This window comes from Dermacentor silvarum, chromosome 7 (assembly GCF_013339745.2).
Source record: "Dermacentor silvarum isolate Dsil-2018 chromosome 7, BIME_Dsil_1.4, whole genome shotgun sequence".
In the NCBI taxonomy this organism is placed as follows: Eukaryota; Metazoa; Arthropoda; class Arachnida; order Ixodida; family Ixodidae; genus Dermacentor; species Dermacentor silvarum.
Genome location: NC_051160.1, coordinates 58939531 through 58965446, shown reverse-complemented (window position 1 = coordinate 58965446; position 25916 = coordinate 58939531). Strand labels below are relative to the sequence as shown.

The window sequence follows — 25916 nt, the reverse complement described above, 5'->3', positions numbered from 1 at the left end:
TGAATAGCCTGTAGAGTACGAAGGTTTGCCTGGCAAGTGTTGGTCAGTAAGGGGCCAACTGTATCTGAAGAAGGCCAGAAAAAGAGCCCGGTACAATTCCAAAATTGCATGTACCGACATTCCCCAAGTCTTTCCGCCCAGAAACTTGAAAAGCTGGGAGATTGCTGTCAAACGCTGTTCCGAGTAGGTTACGTGGGGGCTGCATGAGAGATCTTTATCAATGACATCCTACGCCATCTCTATAAATGGCCAGGTAATTCCTTATGAGAAGACTCACAGATTTCTTGGCATAATCATTGATAATCAACGTAAATCAGTCTTATGGTATGCAAATCTTTTGCGTTTACGCGGGACTGTTCTTGTGCAGAAGTGTGATGTGCCCTTTGCGGAAAGAAAGCGGCAAGGTGCAATAATCAAAAAATCGTCCTAGAACTCGCGTCAATGAAGGGTCTAATGCGATCCCAGAAGTAAAACTCTACTGGGAGACCGCCCGGGCCTGGTGCCGACCCACGCGGCAGCTGACAGCGACGAAGCGCACACCAGCCACTGGTAGCGTTCAACGAGTTGCTCCCTCCATGCGCATCATCACGGCCGTCGGGGGTGGACTGCACAGATCAGTGCGCATCTTCGTCACCAACAGCGCCATTTCTTGGGACATGCGGGCCCGGAGCGTTCTCACAGACGCACTGCAGTGATGACGCCACTGCACCTTTATTTAGCCCATACCAGTCATCTGGATCGGCGCCTACAAGCGAAGCCTTCACAGCCCGAAATAATCAATTTTTCGACTGAAGATCATCTAGGAACGCGGTAGTCGAGATGCCATGGGCCTCGAGCTGACGAAGTTCCTGTGGACGGCTCTAACGCTAGCTCTAAAGGGCGGTGGTCGCTGACGTACATTTGCGAAGGTGGGAGCGAACGCACTTCAGCAATATGGAGATAGCTTGATAGACCTCGCGGTACATCGGCATTGTCTGATGGTGCCCCGCGACGCCATGTCCAAACATACGTGCTTCCATGAAGCACTTTATACACTTGAAGAAGTAGCGAACTACCGCACCAGGCGACCTAGCTCCCTAGCGTTGCCATTCGGCCTGCCCCTGCCAGGGCCCTAGACATCTGCGTCCGAATCACGCACGCAATTGAAGTCGCTCTAATAAATTATCTGAGGTGAATCTAGAAAGTATACATCCAATGATTTGAAAAAAAAATCACAGCATATCCACGGGGTGAATGATTATGAGTGGGGCGAAGCTCCTGAGGGGAAATCATCGGTACTCGTCGTCGTCCACGTCACCGTCGTCTTGCACGTTCGCGAGGCGGCTCCAATCCACTCGGATTTTCAGATACTTGTACAACGGAGAATGCTCGAGGTGTTTGAGCCACTCGTGGATGTTACGTTTCTTAACGAGACCTTTCTTATACGACGGTTTGCACACGAGCCGGCGCTTGAGATGACCGTCGATGGCCACGTCGTCCGGAACGTTCCGAGGTAGGCATTGCACCGTGTTGGGGACGTTTATCGGAACGTTAACCACTTGCCCCTTGATGCCGTACTGACCACTCCCGTGTGTCAACCGCCTTATGCTCATGAACGGTTGACGAGGCGCAATCAGTCGTTCCTCAACGGGGTTCAGAGGTGGCAAGTGGTCCGGTTTGGGTGGGTACGTGTAGCCGTAAGATACGCTCATAGGAGGCACCTTTTCCGCCACCAGGGAATCTCTACAGCTCGAGCAAACCTTGTACTCACCGCTGCCGGTGGGGAACTCGCGCTGGAGAACGGCAATGGCATTGGCGCGAGCCTGGTCGTTCTTGATGGAAGATATTGTGACTAGACTGTTTGAGAACCACAATCTGTCGCACACACCACAACTATGGCCGAACGAAACGTCTAGAAAGTCTCGCTTAAACCGCGCGTCGGCACCTTCGGGCTGAGCTCGCCTGATGCGTTTTGCAGACGCCTCACGAGCTCGCACTGCATCGGGGTCTGCCTGCCGATACGCGCGCTTTCTCGCCGCTTCCCGTTCTCTGACGTTCTGCAGATCCTGTTCACGCCGCAGCCGTGCCGCTGCGGCCTCTCTTTCACGTACGGCAGGATCTTGGCGGCGGCGTCACGCAGCTTCACGGAGCGCTTCTGCCTCGCGGGCTCGCACATCGGGATTCTGTCTGCGAGCGCGCGCTGCCGCCGCCTTGCGCGCTCGCCGCTCTGCAGCCTTGTCCATCCGGCGACTCCGAGCGCCGGATCATATGGCCGGATGTACAAGTACCGTCCATCTAGTGAACACTCCAAGAACTAAACGAGAGGTGGCTACATACAGAGGATGTACAGACCCACGGCTTAAGGAGCTTCGCCCCTAAAAAAACAACAGTCAACTTGTAGACTGTGCCGGACCACGAATGCACAGGAATCTTAGGCGTAGCGAGTGAAATACGCAGTCGAACGCCAGCATGCATCCGAGCGCATCGAAAGGTCCAGGTCCTGGTGTCCAGGGACACTTTTCGTTAATTCGTCCATTTTTATTTCCTTCAGGGCCATTGCTGCGCCTACTTCTGCTGGTTTTACTTCTGTTAATGTGGTTTCCGGGCAGAGCTCCTGTATCGCTTTTTTGGTGTTGTCTGCTGCTTTATAGAATTGAAGCAGAATTTCGGCTCTTGGGCCTTTCCAGATTTCCGCTGCTACGAAACGATCCAGAGTGCTGATATAATATCTTATGGCGGTCTTTCCACGGAGTGATTCGCGTTGGTAAATGTGGTAACTGATTTTGCTGCGAGCGTTCGTGCCGTTAATGGTGCATTTGGTATCCCTAACCCAACTCTTGTCGGGGGTAATCTGGTGACTGTCTTTGTTACCGGCGCTGTTTTTTTTATCCAGAGGAAACTCCCTATGAGGGTGCTCAATTTGACGCCGACAAGTCGGAGCTTTTGTGACTTGCTACGTAGAAGGCGGGGGCGCATAATTTGGTTTTCACCACTTCCACCTTCTCAAGTAGGCTTAATTGTCGGAGTAATGGGTTTTCGGCCACCTGGGTCGCTTTTTTGAGGGGCTCTTCCAAGCTTTTCGGTGAGATGTCTCCTGGTTCCAACCAGGAGACATAGTCCTAGGACTTCTACAGCTTGCAGAAATTGCACTTCGCCTAACGCTTCACTAAACACTCCAAATCGGAGTGCTTTGCTTTTTTTCTGGTTACCATATATTTCGCTACTAATAATAATGGAAAATAATATTAGGAATGAAACATTTCTAACATACGGCTGGACGGTATAAAAAGCGACGTCAGACAGCCGTGACACTTACAAATTAAATGCTGAGCCGTTACCCGGCAAACTGCTGCAACTCCTTCCAGTGCGCCACCTCCGTCCCATAATCGCATGTCTCCATTCTTGCTCCCGATGCTGCTGCGTGTTCTTCAAATATTTGTAAAAATGTTTGGTAGCCCTACCATCTCTGCAACCGGGTGGTGAGACACCCGGCATACAGTTTGGCAATTGTGCGACCAAGGGCAATGAGGGGCGCCAGTTGGTGAATGTGGATCAGGATAGTCAGGCAGGCGAACTTATCCTCATTTGAGGTGAGCTATTCGAGTGGTCCTCAACCATATTGAGGCCACTTATCACCACCGAAAGTGGTACACCGGAAGAGTGGGGGAGCATTTCATCGCTCGCCTCGCACTCTTCGAGGTCATTGGCTTTGGGAGCCTTTGCCCAATCAGTCGGGCTTTCTAGAGGCATCTGCGCCTCTTTATGGGATGTGCTTTCAACTGCACTGGTTCGCAAGCGTACCCCTTTTCTGGTGGTGTCCTCTTCGAGGTTTCTGCCAATGCGCACCGTTGCCCAGTCCGTTGGGCTTTCCGAAGGCATCTGAGCCTCTCTATCCAATGTGCTTTTATTAGCACAGATGCGCATGGCTGCCTCGATTTCATTGGCAGTTGCCTGCTTCCCTGCTCCCCGAGCTATCCTCAGCCTCCTTGAGGTTAATGTCAAGACCTAGGTGGGCCCGTTCTTTGTTTACTTCTCGGCTGCCCTCTGGTTGCGTGCCTTTTCCTGACAGAAGACTGCGACGGCATTCGGGGCAATCAATAGTCAAAGATTGTGGGCTGCTGAGTCTGGAGCCCGCGTCAAACGCTTGCTCAATAGAGCTTGCATACGACTCCAGCTCGCCAATCTCTCTCAGTGAGCGTGCCCTTTCAGCCTCCGCGACCCTGAGACGCAACTGCAACACACGTGCCTCGCGCTCAAGCCGATCTCTTTTCGCTTCTCGTTCTGCAGCCCTCTCTTCTCGCTCCGCAGCTCGTTCTTCTCGAGCTCGCGCCTGCCGCTCTTCTAACCACGCCTTTAACTCCGCTCCCTGCAGCCGCAAACGTTCAGCTAAAGCTAACATCTCCTGCGTGCTAGCCATCATTTTAAGCTGTTAGTATTAGCAAACGAACCCAAACGGCTTTGTCCTGTCGCGCGGACGCCAATTTGTGGTGTGCGGGTTCTTGTTTGAAAGCAGGTCTCTGAGGCAGGGCCTCAGAGGACCGAATCAAAGGACGAAGCCGTTGGTTGCAAAAAGCAGAACGAGACATTTAATGCACACGTTAAGAAGGCAAGTAGGAGAAATGAATTGAAGAGCAGAGGAAATAACTAGAAAGGAAGGCACACGTAAAATCAAGTTAGAAAACACACAGAGCTAGGGCTTGGCGTAGATGATAGCACGCGTAACAGTTCGATGTGGAAGGGTGGTGGTAAGGCGGCGAAAGAAGGGCGTTCGTCTCACCAACTGGATGACGGGCTGGTCGACGACTGGGTAGAGCGCCCGATCGCATCGGCTCCGGCTCGCGGAGGGGACACGGGCAGCTGGCGGCACGTGAAGAGCGAGGCGGCGTTCTCGTCAGGCAGCTGGGCGCAAACTCGGGCCCGTAGCCCGACAGCTCGATCGCTGCTTATAGACGCGGGAGCTCGCCGGTCTCAAGCAGCAGTCTTTGACCGAGTGGAGTGACGATGCCCAGGAAGGCGGGTGGCTCGGCAGCACGAGGAGACGGCGGCGGCGTTCTGACCGGGCAGCTGGTTGTGGAACTCGGGCCCGTAGCCCGACAGCTCTCGTTCTGCCCACGGGCGCAGACGCTCGCCGGCCTCGGGCAGCAGTTCCCGAACGGATGGAGTAGCGGCGCCCAAGAATGGCTTGGCAGGAGACCCCGGCCGGGTGAAAGTCCTGGTGGCTCGGGTCTGGAACCCGACGGCCGTCTTCAACCCCGGATCCGGTGGCCGACCTTCTCCTGGTGCCGCTTCTGGAACTCCTCCCCTCGTCTGCCAGCGTGTCCCGTTTTTCTTCCCTCTGGTCCGTGTGTTCCTTCCTCATTGGCTATCTTCGGGCTCCGTGGGCATCGGTCATTGGCCCCCGTGAGCGCCGTGTACCTTCCCAATTGGATGGAGCTTGGTTCGTTCTTTTTGTGCTGCGGCGCCTCGTGCTTGACGCTCTTTGTCATCGTCGTCGTCTTGCGCTCATCATGTTCACGTTCACCCGCGCACAATTCACTGAACTTTGTTTTCGCGCACTACCACACACCACAACAGTATAACACGTTCACGCGGTAACTTCAGCCCACCCCTGGACATGCTCGTAATAAGGACATTTCTCGCAATATCTATCTCTACATCATCCATTACCACATTTTCTTTGCATGTGTGGCATAAGTTTCTTTAGAGCTGCATGAGCGCAGTAACCTGCAACATATGTCACAGCTGGAAGCCGAGCCACTTTCTTCTCAATATCGCTGTTGTAGATGTCGGAGATGGAGATTTGCACTTTTCCTGCACTCAAGTTGCAGGAGAAGCTTGTTGATGCAATGGTGGTGTTTTTCAACAAAAATTAATCCCCTGTTATAGTTTTTTTTTGTTCAACATTTTAGCTCCTTTGGCTGTAGTATTGTACAAGCGCGCCCCTTATGGTTGCTCCATTTCCAACTTGTGCTTCTATTGTGCGTGATGGCTGTGGAAATTCAGCATTGCACTGCTGCACCTCACTTAACCGTTGCGGGTGGAAACTGTCGTTAAAGTGCTCGCAAATGTTGCTTAGCACGCAGCATGCTTGTATTGCCAAACGGGCATTGTCCACACGACACTCCATCCTCTTTGCTGTGAAACGAAACCGGGCCTTAAGCCTCCCGAATGCGTTTTCTACCACTCTCCTCGCTACACATAAATGATAGCTAAATTTTTTTTTCAGCTTCGTTGATTGCACCGCTGTGTCTAAAGGGCTTCATCAGGTTTCGTGCCAATGGAGAAGCCTGATCACAAAGAATTATTGGTGGTACCGCTATGCTGCCTATTGTGGCAAGCGGGCTTTCAAAGAGCGGACTGTCAACGATCTTCGACAGCTTTGAAAGGCCAAACACATATGCGTCGTCGTGGCAGCGTCCAGGGGCACCAACGTTGACATACCTAAAGCGGTACTTGTGATCCATAAGCGCCAGCAAGATGATGCTGTGCCTGCAAAGAACAAACAGCAGAGTGACTAACTAAAGCTGAGTTCAGCATGGTAAAAATTATGCGGTTTTACGTGCCAAAACCACCATCTGATTATGAGGCATACCGTAGTGGGGGACTCCGGAAATTTGGACCACCTGGGGTTCTTTAACGTGCACCAGAATCTAAGTACACGGGTGTTTCCGTATTTCGCCCCCATCGAAATGCGGCCGCCGTGACCGGGATTCGATCCCGTGACCTCGTGCTCAGCAGCCCAACACCATAGCCACTGAGCAACCATGGTGGGTGTTCAGCATGGTGCTACAAAGTGCAAGATGCTTTTTTTTTGCAGTTATAGTTTATTTTCACTAGGGTCTGTTAAGTATATTTCGGTCTGTGCAGCTGAGATGCTGCTTTGTTCTCTGGCACTTATTCGAATGTTGTAATTGTTACAGCTATTACAATCCTGTTTCTTCTCCTTGTTGCATTAAATAGTTCACGTCAAAACTGTGTCGCTGGTCTTCTTGCTCTGGTGTCAGTAAACGTTGCAAAATGGTAGCAACCAAAGTATGCGCTGACCCAAAGCTTCTGGCCAAGTGGAAGAACGCCACACTTTGTTTTTTCTTGAGATGCAGACTTGCCCGTGAGGCATAACGCTAGGTATGTAATGTGTAACGAAAAATGTGCAGTAACACTGCTTTCCGGTTAGACTAATTAGGCACAAATCGGAACTTTTACACGAAAGAAGTTATATTAAGCCCACTTACCAGCCTTTATAATTATGGTACTCTGTGGCGTGTGCCTTTGGTGGCGAAATGGGAAAGTGGCATCCATCGAGGGCTCCGGCACCTTGACGGAAACCGCAGACAGCTTCGAATTCCTGGATGTGCCTTGCCATTTCCTCAGCAGTAATCATCTTGACCCAGTCGCTTTCTAGCACAGAGACAACTGCCTCGCAGAACTGCCTGTACATGACGTTGAAGGTTGAGCGCCCAACGCCGAAAAGGTTTGCAACAGTTCAATCTTCGGCCGACGAGCACAGCTTGTATAGGCCAATTGCCACTCGCTTCTCGGAGAGTATCGGCTCACGCATGTTGGTGCTTTGTCGTTCTAGAGCACACGGCGCAAGTTCTCCACGATGAACCGAAACGCCGAAGGGTTCACTCGAAACGACTGCTTGAAATTGTGCTCACCGAGATGAGGCACAGTTTCCTCGAACCATCTTTCATGACGTTTGAAAGCCCAGGTCGCTCGGTTGCAGATTCTGGCAGACAGCACCGAGGCGTACAGTATGGAACTATTCAGGATCAGCTGTTACTTTATACCATCTTTGAGTGCCTTCGCTGCGTCTGCTTCGGTTTCTAGAGCGAGAATCCTTGCCATAAGACACGCGAGTCCGATTTTTTCCTCGGTACGGTCACCCATGATAGGAGCACGAAAGCGGGAAGGCTGTTGTTTCCTCTTCACATATGGAACCCGAGTGGGACCGGCCTAGAATGGGCGGTTTAAAACTCCTATTCAAGAAGTCAACAGAAGTTTTGACACTGACGCGATATGTCGCGGTGTTCAACGTGGAACAGAACGTTCGTGGCGGGCACACAACACGACCCGCTGGTCGGGCATGCTGAAGCCAACGTAAAAAAAAAAAAACGAAGCCCAATGTTACCAGACAAACATGTGCACTCCGCTAGTTCTGCACACGCTCTTTAAACTACTACAATAAATCATTATATTAACGTTTTTATGTTAAATTTATTTCACAAACGTGCAAACAATAAGTTTTCACTTCATATTTCCGGATACATCAGTTTGTTTTACTCGATATTGTTTCGAACGCTAGCGCCACGCTTTCGGTAGTGTGCTCAGAGGGAAACACTAAAAAGAGATCGTCGGCGCCGTGTGTCTGCTGCGCAACACCTCTTCATTCAAAAGTGTTTCACCTTGGTAAAAGACCGCTTGCTTAAAAGAGAAGACACACTGTGGGAAACATACTAACAAATATACAACCTAAAACTACGCAATAAACACTGAACATGTTCCTAATTCCGTCTACGTTAGTCTGTGGCGTCTAGTCTGTGAAAGTCAGGCAACCCTGGCCTACGTCTGCGACGCTACAAAGAGAGTCGTCTTACGGCGCTCGTCGTCGCACGTATGTTCCGGTCCGAAGCTTGTGGGCTCTTCTTCCAAGAAGTCAGAATTCTTGTCGATGCTGTAAACGTTGCTGCCTTGTCGTCGTCGCGTCGCCTCGTTCGTCTTAGAGGTCGGTGTCTCGTACTTCGTCGGTGACGTGGTGCGGCATTGACCAGGCCCACTTTAATAGGCCTAATGTCGGGATGCGTCGCAACTTCTTCGTGAGTGCCGTGTGATGACAGGTTCTTTCGTTTAATGGTTTCTGACGGTTCTCTGAGACGGAGCCTCCGAGAACACAGTTGAGGACAAAGCCGTTTGTTGGAAAACGCACACAAACATTTATTAAAACTGAAACGAAAAGTAATCCACAAAACAAACACTCAAAAAGACTGTCACGGCACGAAACACTCGGAGCTAGAACGACAACGATAGCGGGCAAGTTCGGGCAGGCAGCGGGGGTGAGTGCGCACTATAGTCTCGACGCGGAGAAGCGGATGTGAGACGATTCAAGAAGCGGCGTCGATCTCACCAATGGTCGGGGTGTCTGATCGTTGACCAGGCGACCAGAGCATGGCAGCTTTGGCTTGGAGGGAGAAAAAGACAGGCGGCTTCGTGGCACGGGCAGACGGCGGCGTGGTCGGGGTGTCTGATCGTTGACCGGGTGACCAGAGCGCGGCAGCTCTGGCTTGGAGGGAGAAAAAGACAGGTGGCTTGGTGGCATAGGCAGACGGCGGCGGCGTTCTGGCCGGGAAGCTGGGGCGCGATCTTGTACGCGTTCCAAAATGGAACGGAGGCGTTCCGTTCCATCGAGCCGCACACGATTGGTCAATTTGAACGTCGCGGTTGAAATTGGCCAATCGTGTGCGGCTCGATGGAACGGAACGCCTCCGTTCCATTTTAGAACGCGTACAAGATCGCGCCCCAGGTCGTGGAACTCGGGCCCGTTAGTCAGACTGCTCACGTTCTGCCCACGGGCACAGACGCTCGCCGGCCTCGGGCAGCAGCAGTTCATGATTGGGCAGAGTGGTGATGCCCAGGAAGGTAGGCGGCGTGTCAGCAAAGGCAGACGGTGGCGGCGTTCTGGCCGGGCAGCTGGTCGTGGAACTCGGGCCCGTCCGTAGCCCGACTGCTCACGTTCTGCCCACGGGCACAGACGCTCACCGGCCTCGGGCAGCAGTAGACGATCGGGCAGAGTGGCGACGCCCAGGAACGGGTTTACAGGAGGCCTCGGCCGGGTGAAGTCCTGGTGGCTCGGGTCCGGAACCCGACGGCCCGTCTTCAACCCCCGGTCCGGTGGCTGCCCTTATTCTGGGGCCGCCCTTCTCCTGGGGCCGCTTCTGGAACTCTTCCTCCCTTCTGCCAGCGTGCCTCGTTTTTCTGCCACTCTGGGCGATTTGTCGTTTCCTCATTGGCTGCTTGAGGTTTCGTGTTGTCTTGCGATTGGATGTCTTTCTTTTGTTGTTTTTCTTCTTGTGCCGTGTGTTCAGGTGCACAATTCACCTCAGCGTGCGCTCTCCTTGTCGTCTGCTTCTTGTCTTAATCCACCGCACTTTGTCGCGCACTTCACACACCACAAGAGCCCCTTTTTGGGGAAGGTTTTTCCAGAGGAAAAACTGCCGGTCAGTGCGCGACACGTTCACACTTATGCTCTAAACACCACACATATCGAGCGTTCACGATGTTGCACTGGCAGGTAAAGTTCATTGAGCAAACGCCGCACCATTTATCACACGAATGAATGGTTATACTGGTGAGTTCCAATTAAAGTTCAAAATGCAAATAAACTCCTCAAGTCCTAAAGAAGGTTCAAAGGCCTGGCATGTAACGCACAGCACTCATGAGTTCCGAAAGTGCAGGCTCAAACAAAAGCTCAATACACTTAAAACAATCCTATTCAGTTCAGGGTCAGGTATCCATTAAATCGAACCGGGGATTTATCATCCCCTCAGGTCACCCTCACCCACATAAGGCGAACAGCACGTCTCTTTCGTTTTGGAAACGACGGCTGTGGTGCCAGTTGCACTGCGAAGTGATTCCTTGCCATAAGACACGCGATTCCGATTTTTTCCTCGGTACGGTCACCCATTATAGGAGGCACGAAAGCGGGAAGGCTGTTGTTTCCTCTTCACATATGGCACATAGCCCCCTCCCCCCCCCCTCCTGGCCAGGTGGCCGAGTGGAATGGCCGAGTGGGATCGGCCCAAAATGGGCGGTTTAAAACTCCTATTCCAGAAGTCAACAGAGCTCGCGTCCGGAACCCGACGGCCCGTCTTCAACCCCCGGTCTGGTAGCCGCGCTTGTCCTGGTGCCGCTTCTGGAACTCTTCCTCCCTTCTGCCAGCGTGCCTTGTTTTTCTGCCACTCTGGCCGAGAGAGAGAGAATAAACATCTTTAATGTCTAAATGCAGCTATGGAGAGGCGTCCTCATTCCAGAATGCCTTGAGCTCGGGCCGCGTCCTGGGCCCTCGCAATCGGCCGTTGCTGATCTTCGAGGTCGGAGCTGGCCAAGGCTCTCTCCCAAAGCTCGTTGGTGTGGTAAGGGTTCGGAGGATTGAGTGGTGCCTCTCTGCAGCCCCCTACTATGTGCCTGAGGGACCCGGGCTCTGCGCAGAAGCGGCATTGCGGAGAGATTTGTGTAGGGGCTATGAGGTGGTTTCTGGTTGGGTGGGGGAATGTGTTAACCTGCAGAGCTTGGAGGAAATTTGTCTTTTACTCATTGGCTGCTTGAGGTTTCGTGTTGTCTTGCGATTGGATGTCTTTCTTTTGTTTTTCCTCTTGTGCCGCGTGTTCACGTGCACTTCGACGTTGTCGTCTTTAGCCAACACGAAATTTACCTCGGCGCGCGCTCTCCTTGTCTGCTTCTTGTCTTAATCCGTGCCAGAGCACGGCAGCTCTGGCTTGGAGGGAGAAAAAGACAGGCGGCTTGGTGGCACGGGCAGACGGCGGCGTGGTCGGGGTTTCTGATCGTTGACCGGGTGACCAGAGCGCGGCAGCTCTGGCTTGGAGGGAGCAAAAGACAGGCGGCTTGGTGGCACGGGCAGACGGCGGCGACGTTCTGGCCGGGCAGTTGGTTGTGGAACTCGGGCCCGTAGCCCGACAGCTCACGTTCGCGACTGCGAACGTCTGTTCTTTTGGACGATTTGATTTATACGCTTTGCTGGCTCATTGGCCTTGATCTGGTAATTCTTACCACTTGAACTGTATTTAGGAATACCGAAAGTAGCCCTGACTTTCCCTTGAAATGAGGTCTCCAATTGGTCCTCAAACAAGACCGGGACATTTGTTCCCGCTATAGATCGATCTGAAGGCCTGGCTACTGTTCCGCAGTTCTGATGGTCTCCAAAGACGTTGCCTATGCGACCATTTATTGATCCTGCACGGGAGCTCTGGAGAGTTATGATCCTCTCTTTGCAGAGAGTGGCTTGCCTCACAGAGGCTCGAACACCCACTCCATCTTCTCTAGAACTTATATGTTCTATTATCCCTGAGCTGGACAAATTCCCACTCTTCCGCTCTTGATTTGAACCATCTGTGTGGTCCTCAAACCTGATGAGGTTACTTGTTAACCTTTGACCTATCGTGTCTTCAGGGATGCAGGCAGGCAAGCTTACCTTCTCTTGAGGTGAGCCATCGGAGTGGTCCCCCAAATTGACGAGGCCACTAGTTACCATTGCAAGTGGCACACCGGAAGAGTGGGTGAGCGTTTCCTCGCACGCCTCGCACTCTTCGAGGTCATTGGCAATGCGAACCTTTGCCCAGTCCGCCGGGTTTTCTAGAAGTCTATGTGCCTCTTCATTTGGTGTGCTTTTTTCTGCACCGGTTCGCATGCGTGCCTCCTTGCTGGTCTTGTCCTCTTCGAGGTCACAGCCCATGCGCATCGTTGCCCAGCCTGTCGGGCTTTCTGAAGGCATTTGTGCCTCTTTATCCGATGTGCTTTTACTAGCACAGATGCGCATGCGTGCCTCGATTTCATTAGACACTGCCTGCTGCCTGCTCCCCAAGTTATCCTCGGCCTCCTTGAGGTTAATGTCAAGACCTAGGCTGGCCCGTTCCTTGTTTACTTCTCTGTTGCCTTCTTGTTTCGTGCCTTTTCTAACAAGAGACCGTGATGGTGGTCGGGCGATCACTAGACAGAGATGTCGAACTGCCGAGTCTGGAGCCCGCGTCAAACGCTTGCTCAATAGGAAGGACTCCTCCAGCTCGCGGGTCTCTATCAGTGAACGTGCCCTTTCCGCCTCCGCGATCTTGAGACGCAACTGCAACACACGTGCCTCGCGCTCAAGCTGATCTCTTTTCGCTTCTCATTCTGCAGCCCTTTCCTTTCGTTGCGCAGCCCGTTCTTTTTGCTCCGCAGCGCGTTCTTCTCACGCTCGCGCCTGCTGCTCGTCCAAACACGCCTTTAACTCAGCTTCTTCCAGCCCCATGCGTTCAGCTAAAGCTAACATTTCTTGCGTGCTTGCCATGGTTCCGAGCTGTTAGAATTAACAATAAAATTCAAACGAACGGCTTTGTCCTGTCGCAGCGGACGCCAATTTGTGATGACAGGTTCTTTTATTTAATGGTTTCTGACGGTTCTCTGAGGTGGAGCCTCCCATAACCCAATTGAGGACAAAGCCGTTTGTTGGAAAACGCACACAAACATTTATTAAAACTGAAACGAAAAGTAATCCATAAAACAAACAGTCAAAAAGACTATGACGGCATGAAACGCACTCGGAGCTAGAACGACAATGATAGCGGGCAAGTTCGGGCAGGGAGCGGGTGTGAGTGCGCACTATAGTCTCGACGCGGAGAAGCTGATGTGAGACGATTCAAGAAGCGGCGTCGATCTCGCCAATGGTCGGGGTGTCTGATCGTTGACCAGGCGACCAGAGCGCGGCAGCTCTGGCTTGGAGGGAGAAAAAGACAGGCGGCTTGGCGGCACGGGCAGACGGCGGCGTGGTCGCGGTCCCGTCTGATCGTTGACCGGGTGACCAGAGCGCGGCAGCTCTGGGTTGGAGCGAGAAAAAGACAGGCGGCTTGGTGGCACGGGCAGACGGCGGCGGCGTTCTGGCCGGGCAGCTGGTTGTGGAACTCGTGCCCGTAGCCCGACAGCTAACGTTCTGCCCACGGGCGCAGACGCTCGCCGGCCTCGGGCAGCAGCAGTTGATGATTGGGCAGAGTGTCGATGCCCAGGAAGGCAGGCGGCTTGGCAGCAAGGGCAGACGGTGGCGGCGTTCTGGCCGGGCAGCTGGTCGTGGAACTCGGGCCCGTAGCCCGACTCTGCCCACTAGCACAGATGCTCACCGGCCTCAGGCAGCATTAGACGATCGGGCAGAGTGGCGACGCCCAGGAACGGGTTTACAGGAGGCCTCGGCCGGGTGAAGTCCTGGTGGCTCGGGTCCGAAGCCCGACGGCCCGTCTTCAACCCCCGGTCCGGTAGCCGCCCTTCTCCTGGTGCCGCTTCTGGAACTCTTCCTCCCTTCTGCCAGCGTGCCTCGTTTTTCTGTCACTCTGGCCGATTTGTCGTTTCCTCATTGGCTGCTTGAGGTTTCGTGTTGTCTTGCGATTGGATGTCTTTTTTTTGTTTTTCCTCTTGTGCCGCGTGTTCATGTGCACTTCGACGTTGTCGTCTTTAGCCAACACGGAATTCACCTCGGCGCGCGCTCTCCTTGTCGTCTGCTTCTTGTCTTAATCCACCGCACTGTGTCGCGCACTTTACACACCACATGCTGATGTGGCGTCCCGAGGAATATCGAACGTGCTGGTCCGCCGCAGAAGAGGGATCCTCTCTTGGGTGCCCGGTCCCGCCGTGAGAGGCTGCAGCCAGTCCAGGAGCCTCACTCATACTTCGCCGAGGTCAACGGCCACACCTTGGACGGCCAACGTCACGGATTCAGCCAGATCCCCAAGTCTTCCGTCGTCAGAGCGTAACTGACGATGCGACTTTCCTGGCCCGGAGCCACGTCGATAATCAACGGACAGCGCCGTTCTTCCCGTGATTACAGCTCGGGTCACGCGCCTCAAGGGCTCGTGTCGTTCCGAAACGCCGTGCTTCTCGTGATCCTCTTCCGTTTCGCGCCGCGGGCGGCCTCTTACATATATGACAGAAAGACACTGCTGTAACCGGGCAGGTGACCGGGTGCTTCCTTCAGAAGATAAAGGTAGTATAAGGCCGTGCAAGCCAGCAGCAATACTACACCAAGAAAGCTTTTATTGCACAAATTCTAATGACTTGAAATATTATATATGGCGCAATGTTATTTCTATGGTACAATACTAATGTACTACATAATATATACAGTACAGGACTTACATACTATACAATCAATTTACAATATCTGTATACACACACACACTGATTGGAAGTGACATAGTTATACAATTTCTATTTACACAAAATATACACACTCTACTTACAAATGACACAATTATACAATTTCAGTTTTCACATAAGTTTTGCAATCATATGTCCTTACATTTTGTAAGTGGTTATATTTGGGTGTTAACATGTGGATTTTGATGGCGTAGGTCAAACGAATTAATATGGAATAATGTCGTCCTTTATAATACCAAATTTTGTGTGCCATTTTTTAAAGAATCTGTCGAATCCATTCAATGTAAGTTCTTTAGTTAAAATTTCACTCATCAATGTTCTAGTTTTGTTTAATACCGCGTAAACTGCTTTTTGGGGTTATTGTCTGACTTCAGCAATTCCTCTTCTATTCCAAAGATGAAACCTAATTACTACGGATAACAATAGTTTTTGTTTTTCAACCTCTATAAACCTCGTTTTGAACTGAGTGGAAGCTACTCTCCAAACTGCTTTAGCAGAAGCACATTCCTTATATGCAGGTTTCTGTGTTTCAGGAGCTGGACAGTTCGGGCATGCTCCGTGGCTGTAACGCCAAATCTTGTTAATCTCTTCCGTGTCGGGAGGACACCCCATCTTCTTTTCCATTCGAAATATTTCAACTCGCTTGGCAAGTGCATTTTCCCCCAAAATTTCCATTTTCCATTGCACTATTACTTATTTCTTCTGGTGCAAGTTCCTTGGGTGCCATTAAAGCACTCACTTCCGCTGGCTTTCTTTATTTCCATAAGCATCATGTCTGGGTATAACTTCGGCTTTTTGTCCTTTCCATACGTCGGATGTCACATATCGGTCAAGCGTACTAAGCCGATGCCTTAACTGGTCTTCCTACAAACTCAGTTTCATTTGCTATTGTAACAACAGTTATTGCAACTAATGTTCTTGCCACCAGTGAACTTTTGGAATACCGTTACCAGCGTTGGTTACAGAAATTGATTTTTTTTAGCTACAGGTGCCGCTTATTTCCTCAGAGGTAAGATCCTGTAAGTTAGGTTGTTTGCCACTAGACGAGGCATTCTTGCAACTCTAGCTACCTACAAGGCAGGGGCACATATCTTTCTTTTAATTACCTCTGCCTTTTATAGTAAACTAATCTGTAAATTCCACGGGGTTTTCAATCCAAAGAGCAGCTTTTTGCAGGAGTGATTCCCAGCTTTTGGGTGAACCATCCCCTGGTTCAAACCACACACCTAGGACTTTAACAACGTCTACAAATGATATATCTACTAGTGTTTCTTCTCTGAACCTGCCGAAGCGAGAGGCTTTGCTTTCTTTTTATTGATTCGCGCACCAGATGTGGCTGCGTATTAAAACATTTGTAGAAATGCTCTATAACTGTACTCAGCTCTTAAGGAAAGAGACACATCATCTGCAAAAGCAGAAATCGTCATTTCTAGTTTCCCTGGAAGGGGAAAGCCTCTGACATTCTTATCGTCTTCTACTTTAATTAGGAGGAGAACCAGAGACCTGACAAAGCGTCTCGTTGAAAGCGCGCGCCCTTGTCGAACTCCTTTAGAGACTGGAAAGTTATTTCTGACTGTCTTGTTAATCAGGTGGGGGGGGGGGGGTGGATTTCGCTTGTATTGTTCTGATATAGGGCTTTAATGATGCGGGAGGCCGCACTGCTTCATTTTCTCTCATATATATTGGAAAGGAACAGACACAGAGACAGAACCCGTTCCTGGGCCGGCTGTTCTATTATTCTCTCCCTCGTCGTCGTCTTCCCCCAGCGCCCGCCTTGCGAGCGCCCGCGACCAAGTTCACTTCGTCTTTACACTCGGCCACGCTGCAAGTTTTCGGCACGCCTGTAACCAGGAAACATGTCCAAGGAGTTAGGTCGTCGATGGTGAGCCGTCCAGCGCGCGACCAGCTTCTTTGGCGGTCTACACTGGCTGTTGGAGAACAAAAGACCGCTATGCTTAGCTGTCGCGTACGTCCCCTCAGTGCCGCCGCCGACCAAGCAAGCTTCTCCGATGCGCCCGAACATGCTGAGCTCGACGCAACACCTGCTGCTGCCGACTCGTCCCCGTCCGAAGGCGGAGCGAGGATCGTCCGCCTTGAAACCGATGGCCGCTTGCGCATCTGGTCCCTTGCGTGCCTATTGTAGTCTCTCGTGATGGCAACCTGCGGCAGTCCTGTGAGCGTCCTGAGGCCTCCCGTGCGTCCCTCGCGCGCAGGTAGGTCCTCGATGACGATGAGATCAGGCGCGCCACCCGCCTTCGTTTCTATCAGCGAGGCCTCACTCAGCGCGGAGCGAACAGCCACTCATTCGGCCAATGACTGCGTTAAACTTCTAGCATCTGGCGGGTCCGGAGTGTTCTGCCTGCTGCGATCCGTCGACATATCGGGTTGCTGGAGTGCTAGCTGCTGAAGCACTAAAGGCGTCGGTGCCTCCATGTGCTCCGGTATTGATGAATTCGGGAGCAGCTAGCTGCACAGACTGCTGTGGACGGAATGTGGTCACGGTGTCTACCAGTGATAGTATAGTGTCGGATGCTGACGCAGAGATGGAGACTCGCGGTGAAAAAAAAAAGGGTCGCATCCGCGGTCTACCCTTTAGCAGCCTGCGAGCTCATCTACCAAAACCTTGCCGGGTGCAGCTGCAGTGCCGAGATGGTGCAACTCCCGAGCTTCACTGGGTTGCCGCCGCAGCACCTCGGCTGGCGTAGACTGCCAAGTCGAAGCAGCAGTGGTGTCTTGCTGCGTGGTCAGAGCTTGTGGTGGAGCCGGTGGTGTCGGTTGGTAATGCGCCGCCCGGTGGTGGGTCGACGCAGGAACGGCGGTCGCCACGCGCTTCCCGCCGTCTGGGTTGAAGTAGACGGCGACACCCGGTGAGCCGGCGCCTACGGCAGGGTAACCTGTGGCTCTCCCTGTCAAGGCGTTGCTGGCTACACCTACCGCAGGTTCGGAGCGGTAGCTTTAGAGCCGCTGAGGATAGGAGGCTTGGACGCTGTCCCCGGGTGGTGCGGTGGATGCTTGCGACGGTGGTAGCGTGGCTGGCTTCATAACCGAGGAAGCGCGGACTGCATCCCTGGCTGGCTGAGATTGCGATGATGTCATGGGGCAGTGATCCAGAGCACGGGAAGCGTAGACGGCGTTCCCTGGCCGCAGGAGGCACCCAAGACGGCGAGGATCCATGTCCAAGGCAGCGTGAATGGCATGCCTTGGGGGCTCGGAGATCCAGGTAGTCCCAGGTGCGGCATCCATGATAAGAGAAGCGTTGACGGTGGTTGTTCCCTCGCCAGACGGACCCTGGACGGCGAGATGCCGGAGGACGAAATGCCTCCGCAGCACGGTGCTGAAGGCGGGAGCGCCTTAAGATTGGACTTTCGTCGGCTGCGCCATTGTAAAGGAACAGACACAGCGACAGCACCTGTTCCTGGGCCGCTCTTTATTGATGATGATGATGATCCTCAGTACAAATGGCACATGCCTACCCACCGTGTGGGATCGGCCAAGAGTTGTTCTGTTCTCTCCCTTGTCGTCGTCTGCCCCCAGCGCCCACCTTGCGAGCGCCCGCGGCCAAGCAGCTTGACCGTGCTGGACACGATCTCCATGCCCTCACACCAGACCTGCATAGCCCTCTCTCCCAACCCCCTCAGGAGAAGGACCCCGATCCGAGCTGCTGCCATGGAGGCAGCAGCTTGGATCTTACTTAGCCAAGAGGCCGAGAAGCGATAGTTTATCTTGAGTCCAAATAGGACCCGTATCAGATATAGCTGATAAGAACAGAGGTTTTTAGAAGAATGTTTGTTACATTTTTTTTCAAAAAGAACTGTAAATAAAGACACAAAAATGACAATTGAGTTTGGTGTTTGTTTTTGAGCAGGCATGGAGGTGCGTGTTTGTTTAACGTGTGGTAAATATTTTTGGAAGTTTTTGAGCTGGCATGGAGGTGTGTGTTAGTTTGGTGTGTGACTGACTACCCAGTGAGGTTTTAGTTCACTTGGCGGCGAATCTGGTCAGCGTAGACAGACGTTGCGGGATGCTGCGATGGTCTCGCTGACAGCCAACTTCTTCAACAGCCGCAGGTACTTCTTAATTGCTGCAAAAGCGCCGCATGACGCAGTCGTTCCGGGGGTTCCAGGATCCGAGGGCTTCGACGATGATCGCCTCCACGGACACCTTCTGGTACTTCCGCTGCAGGTACTCCTGGACTGGCTTGTACTTTTCCTTCTTCTTCTGGCGGGCCTCGATCAGGGCTGCAGGCCGGTTGTCAAAGGGGCAGGTCACGTCCTCCTCGCCCTTCCAAAGAACAAGATCGGGGCAGAGGTTAGTCGTGCCCACTGGCCGGTTCTCGTGGGTAACAGTGAACGTGGTGGAGGCAGCGGCTTTCACTCGGTTAACGATCTGGTTGTGGCGGCTTGTGTATACTTGACTGTGAGTCATGCAGTGACACTGGACGTGCGGCAGTGTCTCGGGATGAGAGCCGCACCAACTAAACTACACCGTTGGTCCACGGCCGTAGCCCACGGCCTCGCTCCGTTCAGGGGAACGACGTTGAGTCGAGCCCGGTGAACGAAACGCCAGTCGGCAAACCTTGCGAATATGCTGGTACGCACAAAGTGGGAACTGCTGCGGTCAGCGGCGACGCACTCCATCACTTTTCCCTGGTTGGGTTTTTGGTGGAGATCGTGGTTTCGTGCGTGCGCCAGTGCCGTCCGCAGTGTCCCACCACCTACCTTAGTGCGCTTCTTCGGACCAAGTGTCACGTCACCCCTCGAGATACGCGGGCCTTCTTCCAACTCCCAGACAACACCGAGTCGCCGAGAAGCCTTGCGGGCCTCTGTCCACACGGACCGGAGTTGCGTTGCCGTGGCCCGGAACTCTCCCTCCGTCTCGCCACTCAGGTAGGTGGCCATGTCCCCGGGATCTGCAGGCCGCCGCAGCCGCTTGCTGGTCACGTCTGTGAGCGCCCGCAACGCCAGGTCCTGGACTTCCTTGTCTGAAGAAAAAAGCAATTTGAAAGCATTATCAATTCTGCAGACGTCGCTGATTTCCGCTGCTACCGGGATGCCGATCGCGCCAGCCGCGGAGCTACCGTAAAGGTAGTCGTTGGCAGCTTTCGTGGGCAGGTAGAGTGTCTTTTTGATCAGCGGGCGAAGCGTTGTGTCCAGGCGAGACCACTCTGCTTTACCAAGGGAGCCACACCTCATGGAAAAGTTGAGCACCGGAAATACGAAAGTTTTAACGGCGTCCAATCTCTGACATGGGGCGAGCATCGAGGTGAGCAGGCGGCGACCCACGCTGATGGCCTCGTCCACGGTCGCCTGGTCCGGTAGCACCGAGAATCCCACTGGCCGTCCCAGGAAGGCGTGCGCCTCGAAGTCACCGATCGAGATGATTGGGGTGCCGCAGACCGTGAAGGTCGTAGTAGGTCTTGTCCCCACGGGTGTCTTCCCGGAGAGGTGCAGTGACTTGTCTTGCACTACGCGGGGTTGAGACGCAGCCCGAGCCGGCTCGAGAGGGTTGCCGCTACGTTAATGCGGCTCTGTAGCGAACCTGGGTCGTCAGCCAGCGGCGTTAGATCATTGGCGTAAGCGAGCACGTTGTGCTGCTTATCGCCTCCCTGTAGCGCACGCGCGACTGGGTCGAGTAGCAGGTTGAACAGAAGGCCGCTCAGTGGGCAACCCAGTCGCATGCCGGCGGAGATCTCGATCGGGGACGTGGTTCCTGCCTGCGCGATGATGATGCTGGTCTTGTCCCTGTAAAGATCGGCAACAACAGAACAAAAGTCAGCTCCCGCGCCTGCTCCGTGCAGCGCGTCGATGAGGAGGACGTTGTGGGGGACCGAGCCAAACGCGTTGGCGAAGTCCAGGAACGCCGCACACAACTGCTCTCACCGCCGGCTCTCACCGCGTCCAGGCGCTCCTGCAGTGTACGAAGTTGTGCTCGTACACACCATCACACGGCAGGAACCCCTTTTGACAACGGGAGAGCATTTATTGAGAGGCGATCCACTCCAGCAAACGAGATGCCAAGCACCCCACGTAGTTTTGAGATCGTGCTCCCAAGGGCAATCGGCTGCCAGTTTGCGGCGTCCCTGGGGTCACCCTTGTAGATCAGCACGGTCCGTGACTCCGTCCAGGCAGCAGGCGTCCTCCGGTACCGCAGGCAGACGTTGAACACTGCAGTGAGAAAGACGGCATCTGGATCAGTCGAGCGCCAATGTTGATAGGTGAGGTGGTCACTTCCGGGGGCAGTCAGTGTTCTCGCACTTCCGAAGGCGAGAAACTACCTCACCGTCAGTGAATTGTGCAAGGCTGACTTCGGCCATGTCGCTCCGCTTCACCTTGCTCAGAAGGAGCGTAGTGTCGGCTTCTCGTGGCCCCCAAGTCTCGCTGAAGTGCTCTTCTAGCTCATCAAGGGGGATAGGGCACAAACGTGTCTCGCCCTCCACGATCAACCTGCACGTCGACGGTTTCGTCGGTACAGTGTGCCTGAATCTGCTGAGCGTTCTCAGGATTCAGAGGCGGCGCTGCTTCCCGTTAGCGGAAGCTGCTGGGAGCTTTACCGCCACGGACACTACCTGTATGGCGTCTTCCAGGATTTCCGTGAACTGCAGGCACCCCAGAGTCCGAGACCGCCTCTCGTTGCAGCTGCCGCAGCTGCTTGGCGTGCTTGGCTAGCACGCCATCGTCTGTTATCGTGCCTGCGAGAGAAACGAGGTTAGCTTCTTCAGAGACGGCGTCGCTGTGCTCGGCGGCTGCAGGCGACAGCGGCGCTTCGGGAGAGGAGGTTGTGCTGCTCGCCGAGATGTCGTGTGCCGTGTCCTGATTGGCGCGCGCCTGCTGCAAAGGGGGAGAGGGGAAAAGCTGCGCGTTAGAGTCGCTGCCTTCTGAAAGAGAGGGAGACGCTGCTTCTGTCAAGTTCCGTGTTGAAATCATAGTCAGAGGGCTGCCGCGTCACAGAGTGCCAGGCGTTGAGGCCGGCGTGGGCTCCTTCGAGGGCGCCGGTGTCGTGAATCAACGTTAGAGTCGTCGCTAGTCGTTGGCGAAGCCGGTTGATTAGCGGACGATGCTTGCTGAGCGGCCGCTCGTCTCCTGTGTGCCTGCAGGTGGTTGTCGAGTCCCTTTCTGGAAGGAAAGGAATACGGGCATTCAGTGCACTTGTGCTGGTTCTGTGTCTGCCTGCTGAATTCGTGCTGGCCTCCAGTGAGGCGTCCCTGAGGTGTGGGCCGATATCCCAGGATTGTCCTGCAAAGAGTGCAGAAATTTGTTGTAGTCACGATTCTGCAGCCGTGCTGTTGCTCGAGGTGTCGCTGAAGAGACTGCCGTCGCGATGTCCAGACTGCCGGTGAGTAGCTCGTTGAGCAGCCTTTTTCAGTGCACTTGAAGGTGCTGGGAAGAGGAAAAAATACTATGAATTCCGTGTCGTGGCGCCTCGGCTGCGATCCAGGCTGTGCGTGGGCGAAGTCTCGTTGTGGTGGGCTTGTGGGCGGGGAGCGAACGGGGATCGGGCTGTGTGGGGTTGGAACGTCCGGAGGTTGGCGCTATCTCGTTTGCGTTGGCGTAACTGCGTAGCGGGAGAGGGAAAAAAACGGAGCAGGCAAAAACGAGAAAGTGAAGGTAAACAAGTGCGCTCGTGTGCTGTAGATAGCGTGTATCTTACCGCAGTTCACAGCGAGCTGGCAAACTTATCGCATGCAGGAGCGTGCACAAAAGAAAAAAAAAGTTGTAATAGATAAGGGTGTTCGCTATCTGCGAGCGTCTCGCCGCAGTCTACTGCGAACCGTCAAGTTTACCACGTGCACAAAAAACAGCAAAGAGTGACACAGGAAAATAGTATAGATAAACAATTGTCCAAGCGAGCGTTTAGCTCACCGCAGTTCACAGCGATACGGCTGGTTTACCGCATGCGAGAGCGTGGCCACGAGAGCAAGTACGCGAAAAAAGTGAACACTCCGCGGCGCGAAGGCCGCGGAGCGAGAAAAAAAAAAAACTGAAAATGCGTGCAAGCGAGCCGAAAGAAAATTTGGGGAAGCACTAGGACTTACGGCATGCAAGAAAAACTTCGAGAAAAAGGAGACGAAGGAACTAACTACTCAGTTACACTTACAAAAAAAAGATAAATAAACAATTACTACATTAAATAAAGCAAGCAGTAAAACAGGCAACGTTGACTCAACTCAGTAGGGAGCAGCTCGATCCATCCAGGCAGCAGGCGTCCGATCTCGAGGGCAGTGCAGAAGCGGGCAGGGGGTCCGGGCGGGGAGAAGCGTGCAGAGAGAGTAAGAGTGTACAAAGAGTGAAGGCAGCAGCTGTAACTCCGGCTGAGACGGGTTGCTTTTTCAGAAGATAAAGGTGGCAAAGGCCGGGCAAGCCAGCTGCACTTTGATCTTTGCCAAAAGGCAGTCACTTGCGTTACGCAAAGGGAAATTTGATTTAACAGAAACACTTGTAACAACACAAACACTGATGTACCGCGTTTAAAGCATCAGATAGTATATTGGCTCGTTATATAATATTAGTCATACAGAATATAACTCTTTTCTTTTCATAGGACGCATCGATAACATAGGTGAAGTGTGATTTCACATACAGTATATACAACCTTAGTTTTTTTTTAGAATGGGACACATTATTCATTTCTAATTGGCCCTTTCTTTCAAAAATGAAACGAGTGTGCCACTTCTTCAGAAAACTTTGTTCTTTGTTCGTGTGATCATTTAGCGTTTTCCAAACATGAATTCTCGCTTTTCTTACTGTTGGAAATGTCGCCCTTACAGGTTTCCGCGTGGCATCGGCGAGATTTCTTCTGTTCCATATGTAACATCATTACTATAATACTCATTAACTTGTGTATTCGTGTTTGTCTTGAGGATTTCTTTGTTAACATAACAAAGAGTGTCTTAGCGTGTTTCCATGTTTGCTTTCGCTGCATGGCACTTGAAGAGTGCAAGTTCTAATTTTTCTTTGCAGTTGGGGCACTTGTCATGTGGGACTATGCCCCAAGCTGCCAGTCTTTGTCGTGTCGGCAAGATGTTCCATTTCCTGCGCCACTCGAATTCTTTAACTTCTTTCTGTTGTTGCTTTCATTTTGGCTATATGTGTCCATTTTTCTTTCCTTGTGTTTCCATTTTCTTCTGTTGTTAGTTCACGAATGGCGAATTCTTCGCTGAATGTTTTAACTGGTGGTGTCATGAGATCTAGCTGTGGTGTTTCTTGTATTATTGTTCTTTTGAATCCTGTGACTGTTCGATAAAAGGGTGATGGTTGTTCTGCGGTCGGTCCGTGGTATGGATCTGGAAAGTTTGCTTTAGCGTACTTAACCAGTATATCATTAGATTTCTTCCGGGATACGTGTTATTTATTGTCAGCTAATATTTCTGTGGTTTTCGCACTAATTACACGGGATATCAAGGAAATTTTAGGTAAGCTCAGTCCGCCTCTGCTTTCGGTTAGTTGAAGAATGTGTTTTTGGATCGGTGGGCTTTTTTTATTCCATAAAAAGAAAGCTTGATATCATTTTGGTTAGTTTAGCTGTTGTCTTTTTTTGGCATCGTGGCCACTTTAGCTACATAAAATGCGTATGCGCACGCTCTGGTCTTAATAATTTCGATGCGCCCTTTAAGTGACAGGTCATACATCTTTCTGCTTCCCTGATAACTTTTTCGGATTTCTTTATTGCTTCTGTCCAGGCTGTGGGAGCTATTCCGTTTGAATTGAAAGTTATTCCAAGCACTTTTATCGTGTCTAAAAGTTGTATGTGTGCTGGCAGTTTTTCTGTCGGGGAACCGAAAAGTAGGGCTTTAGTTTTTGTTGCGTTTAATTGGGCTCTTGATATTTGTGAATATTCGAAGAAAATTTGTTCGAATGCACATAAGCTGCTGGTGTCTGATAAATAGTGCTATGTCGTCTGCGTAAGCGGCTATTTTGACCGTCTCCTGCCCTATCATGGGAAAACTTCTGATTTTCTTTGAATTTAGGTACTTTTCTTAAAAGGGGGTCTAAGCACAAAACGAATAAAGGGGCTGACAAGGCGCACCCTTGTCTCACACCCCGTGTTATGGAGAGTGCTGGTCTGAGCTCTCCATTTATTATTATTTTGCTTTTAACTTCTGTGTACAGTGTTTTTATATATTCTATGAAATCGTTGGGTAGGCCGAAAGCTTCTAAAGTCTTCATGAGGTAGTCATCTTCTACACGGTCAAACGCCTTTGATTGATCTATTGTAATATAATAACCTTGAAGTTGTTTATTTTGCATGTATTCGAAAACATCCCTCCCTTGTTAATAATGTTACGTTTGCGAAAATTGACCTGCCTGGGACTGATGATGCTTGGTAGGGTGAGATTAATTCCGGAAGAACGTTCGTTAGTCGTTTCGAAAGTACTGTTGCAAGTATCTTATAGTCTGTGTTTAATAATGTTATAGGTCTCCATGCACCGGGGTCTGTGGTGTCTGCGCCTTCCTTGGGTATAAGTGTTACGTGCCCTGTATGTATTAAATGATGCTGGTTTCTGTTTGTTGGTCATGAAGTTATTTAACATCTGTAAGAGAGGGTCGGCTATTTCTTCGAAAAAGGTATGGTAAAAGCCGGTCATTAAACCATCGGGTCGAGGAGCTGTTGTATGTTTCATTGATTTAATTATTGTTTTTAATTCTTGTTTGGTTATGGGTGCACAAAGTTCTTCTCTATCTATGTTATGGTTTTCTATTACGTCGCAGAAGGTGTTTGTTATATCTCTGCAATTGCTAGGTTTGTGGTGTTCGGTCTGACAGGTTCTCCTGAAATGTTCTGTTATAATTTCTTTGATTTCTTGTGTGTTGTCGTGATTATGCCTCCTTTTGTTTTAATTTAACTTCAGTTATTCTGGTTAGTTTGGGAGATCTCGATGAAGTATTATGCGCATGTAGTCTGTCTGTATCTTCATCTTCTGCGAGTTTTAGTTGTGTAGCTTTCCGCATGGCTTGGGATGCTTCTTGTATTGTTTGATCGTATTTTGTCTTCATCACCTCTAGGTATTCTTGAGTTGTAAAAGTTAATTC

General features: G+C 51.9%; 1 protein-coding gene and 1 pseudogene across 1 annotated transcript in view; both read right to left on the bottom strand.

Annotated features, from left to right (window-relative positions):
• Nucleotides 1-1268: 1268 nt before the first annotated feature.
• Nucleotides 1269-2222, bottom strand: LOC125947129 (uncharacterized; annotated as a pseudogene).
• Nucleotides 2223-18911: 16689 nt separating this feature from the next.
• The window catches only part of LOC125946768 (uncharacterized), a 33357-nt gene continuing 26352 nt past the window's right edge, over nt 18912-25916 (bottom strand). Inside the window, exon 2 of the mRNA XM_049670747.1 lies at nt 18912-20076. Coding sequence (XP_049526704.1) covers nt 18964-19314 — 351 coding nt within the window. The 5' untranslated portion in view covers nt 19315-20076 and the 3' untranslated portion in view covers nt 18912-18963. The remainder of the gene's footprint in view (nt 20077-25916) is intronic.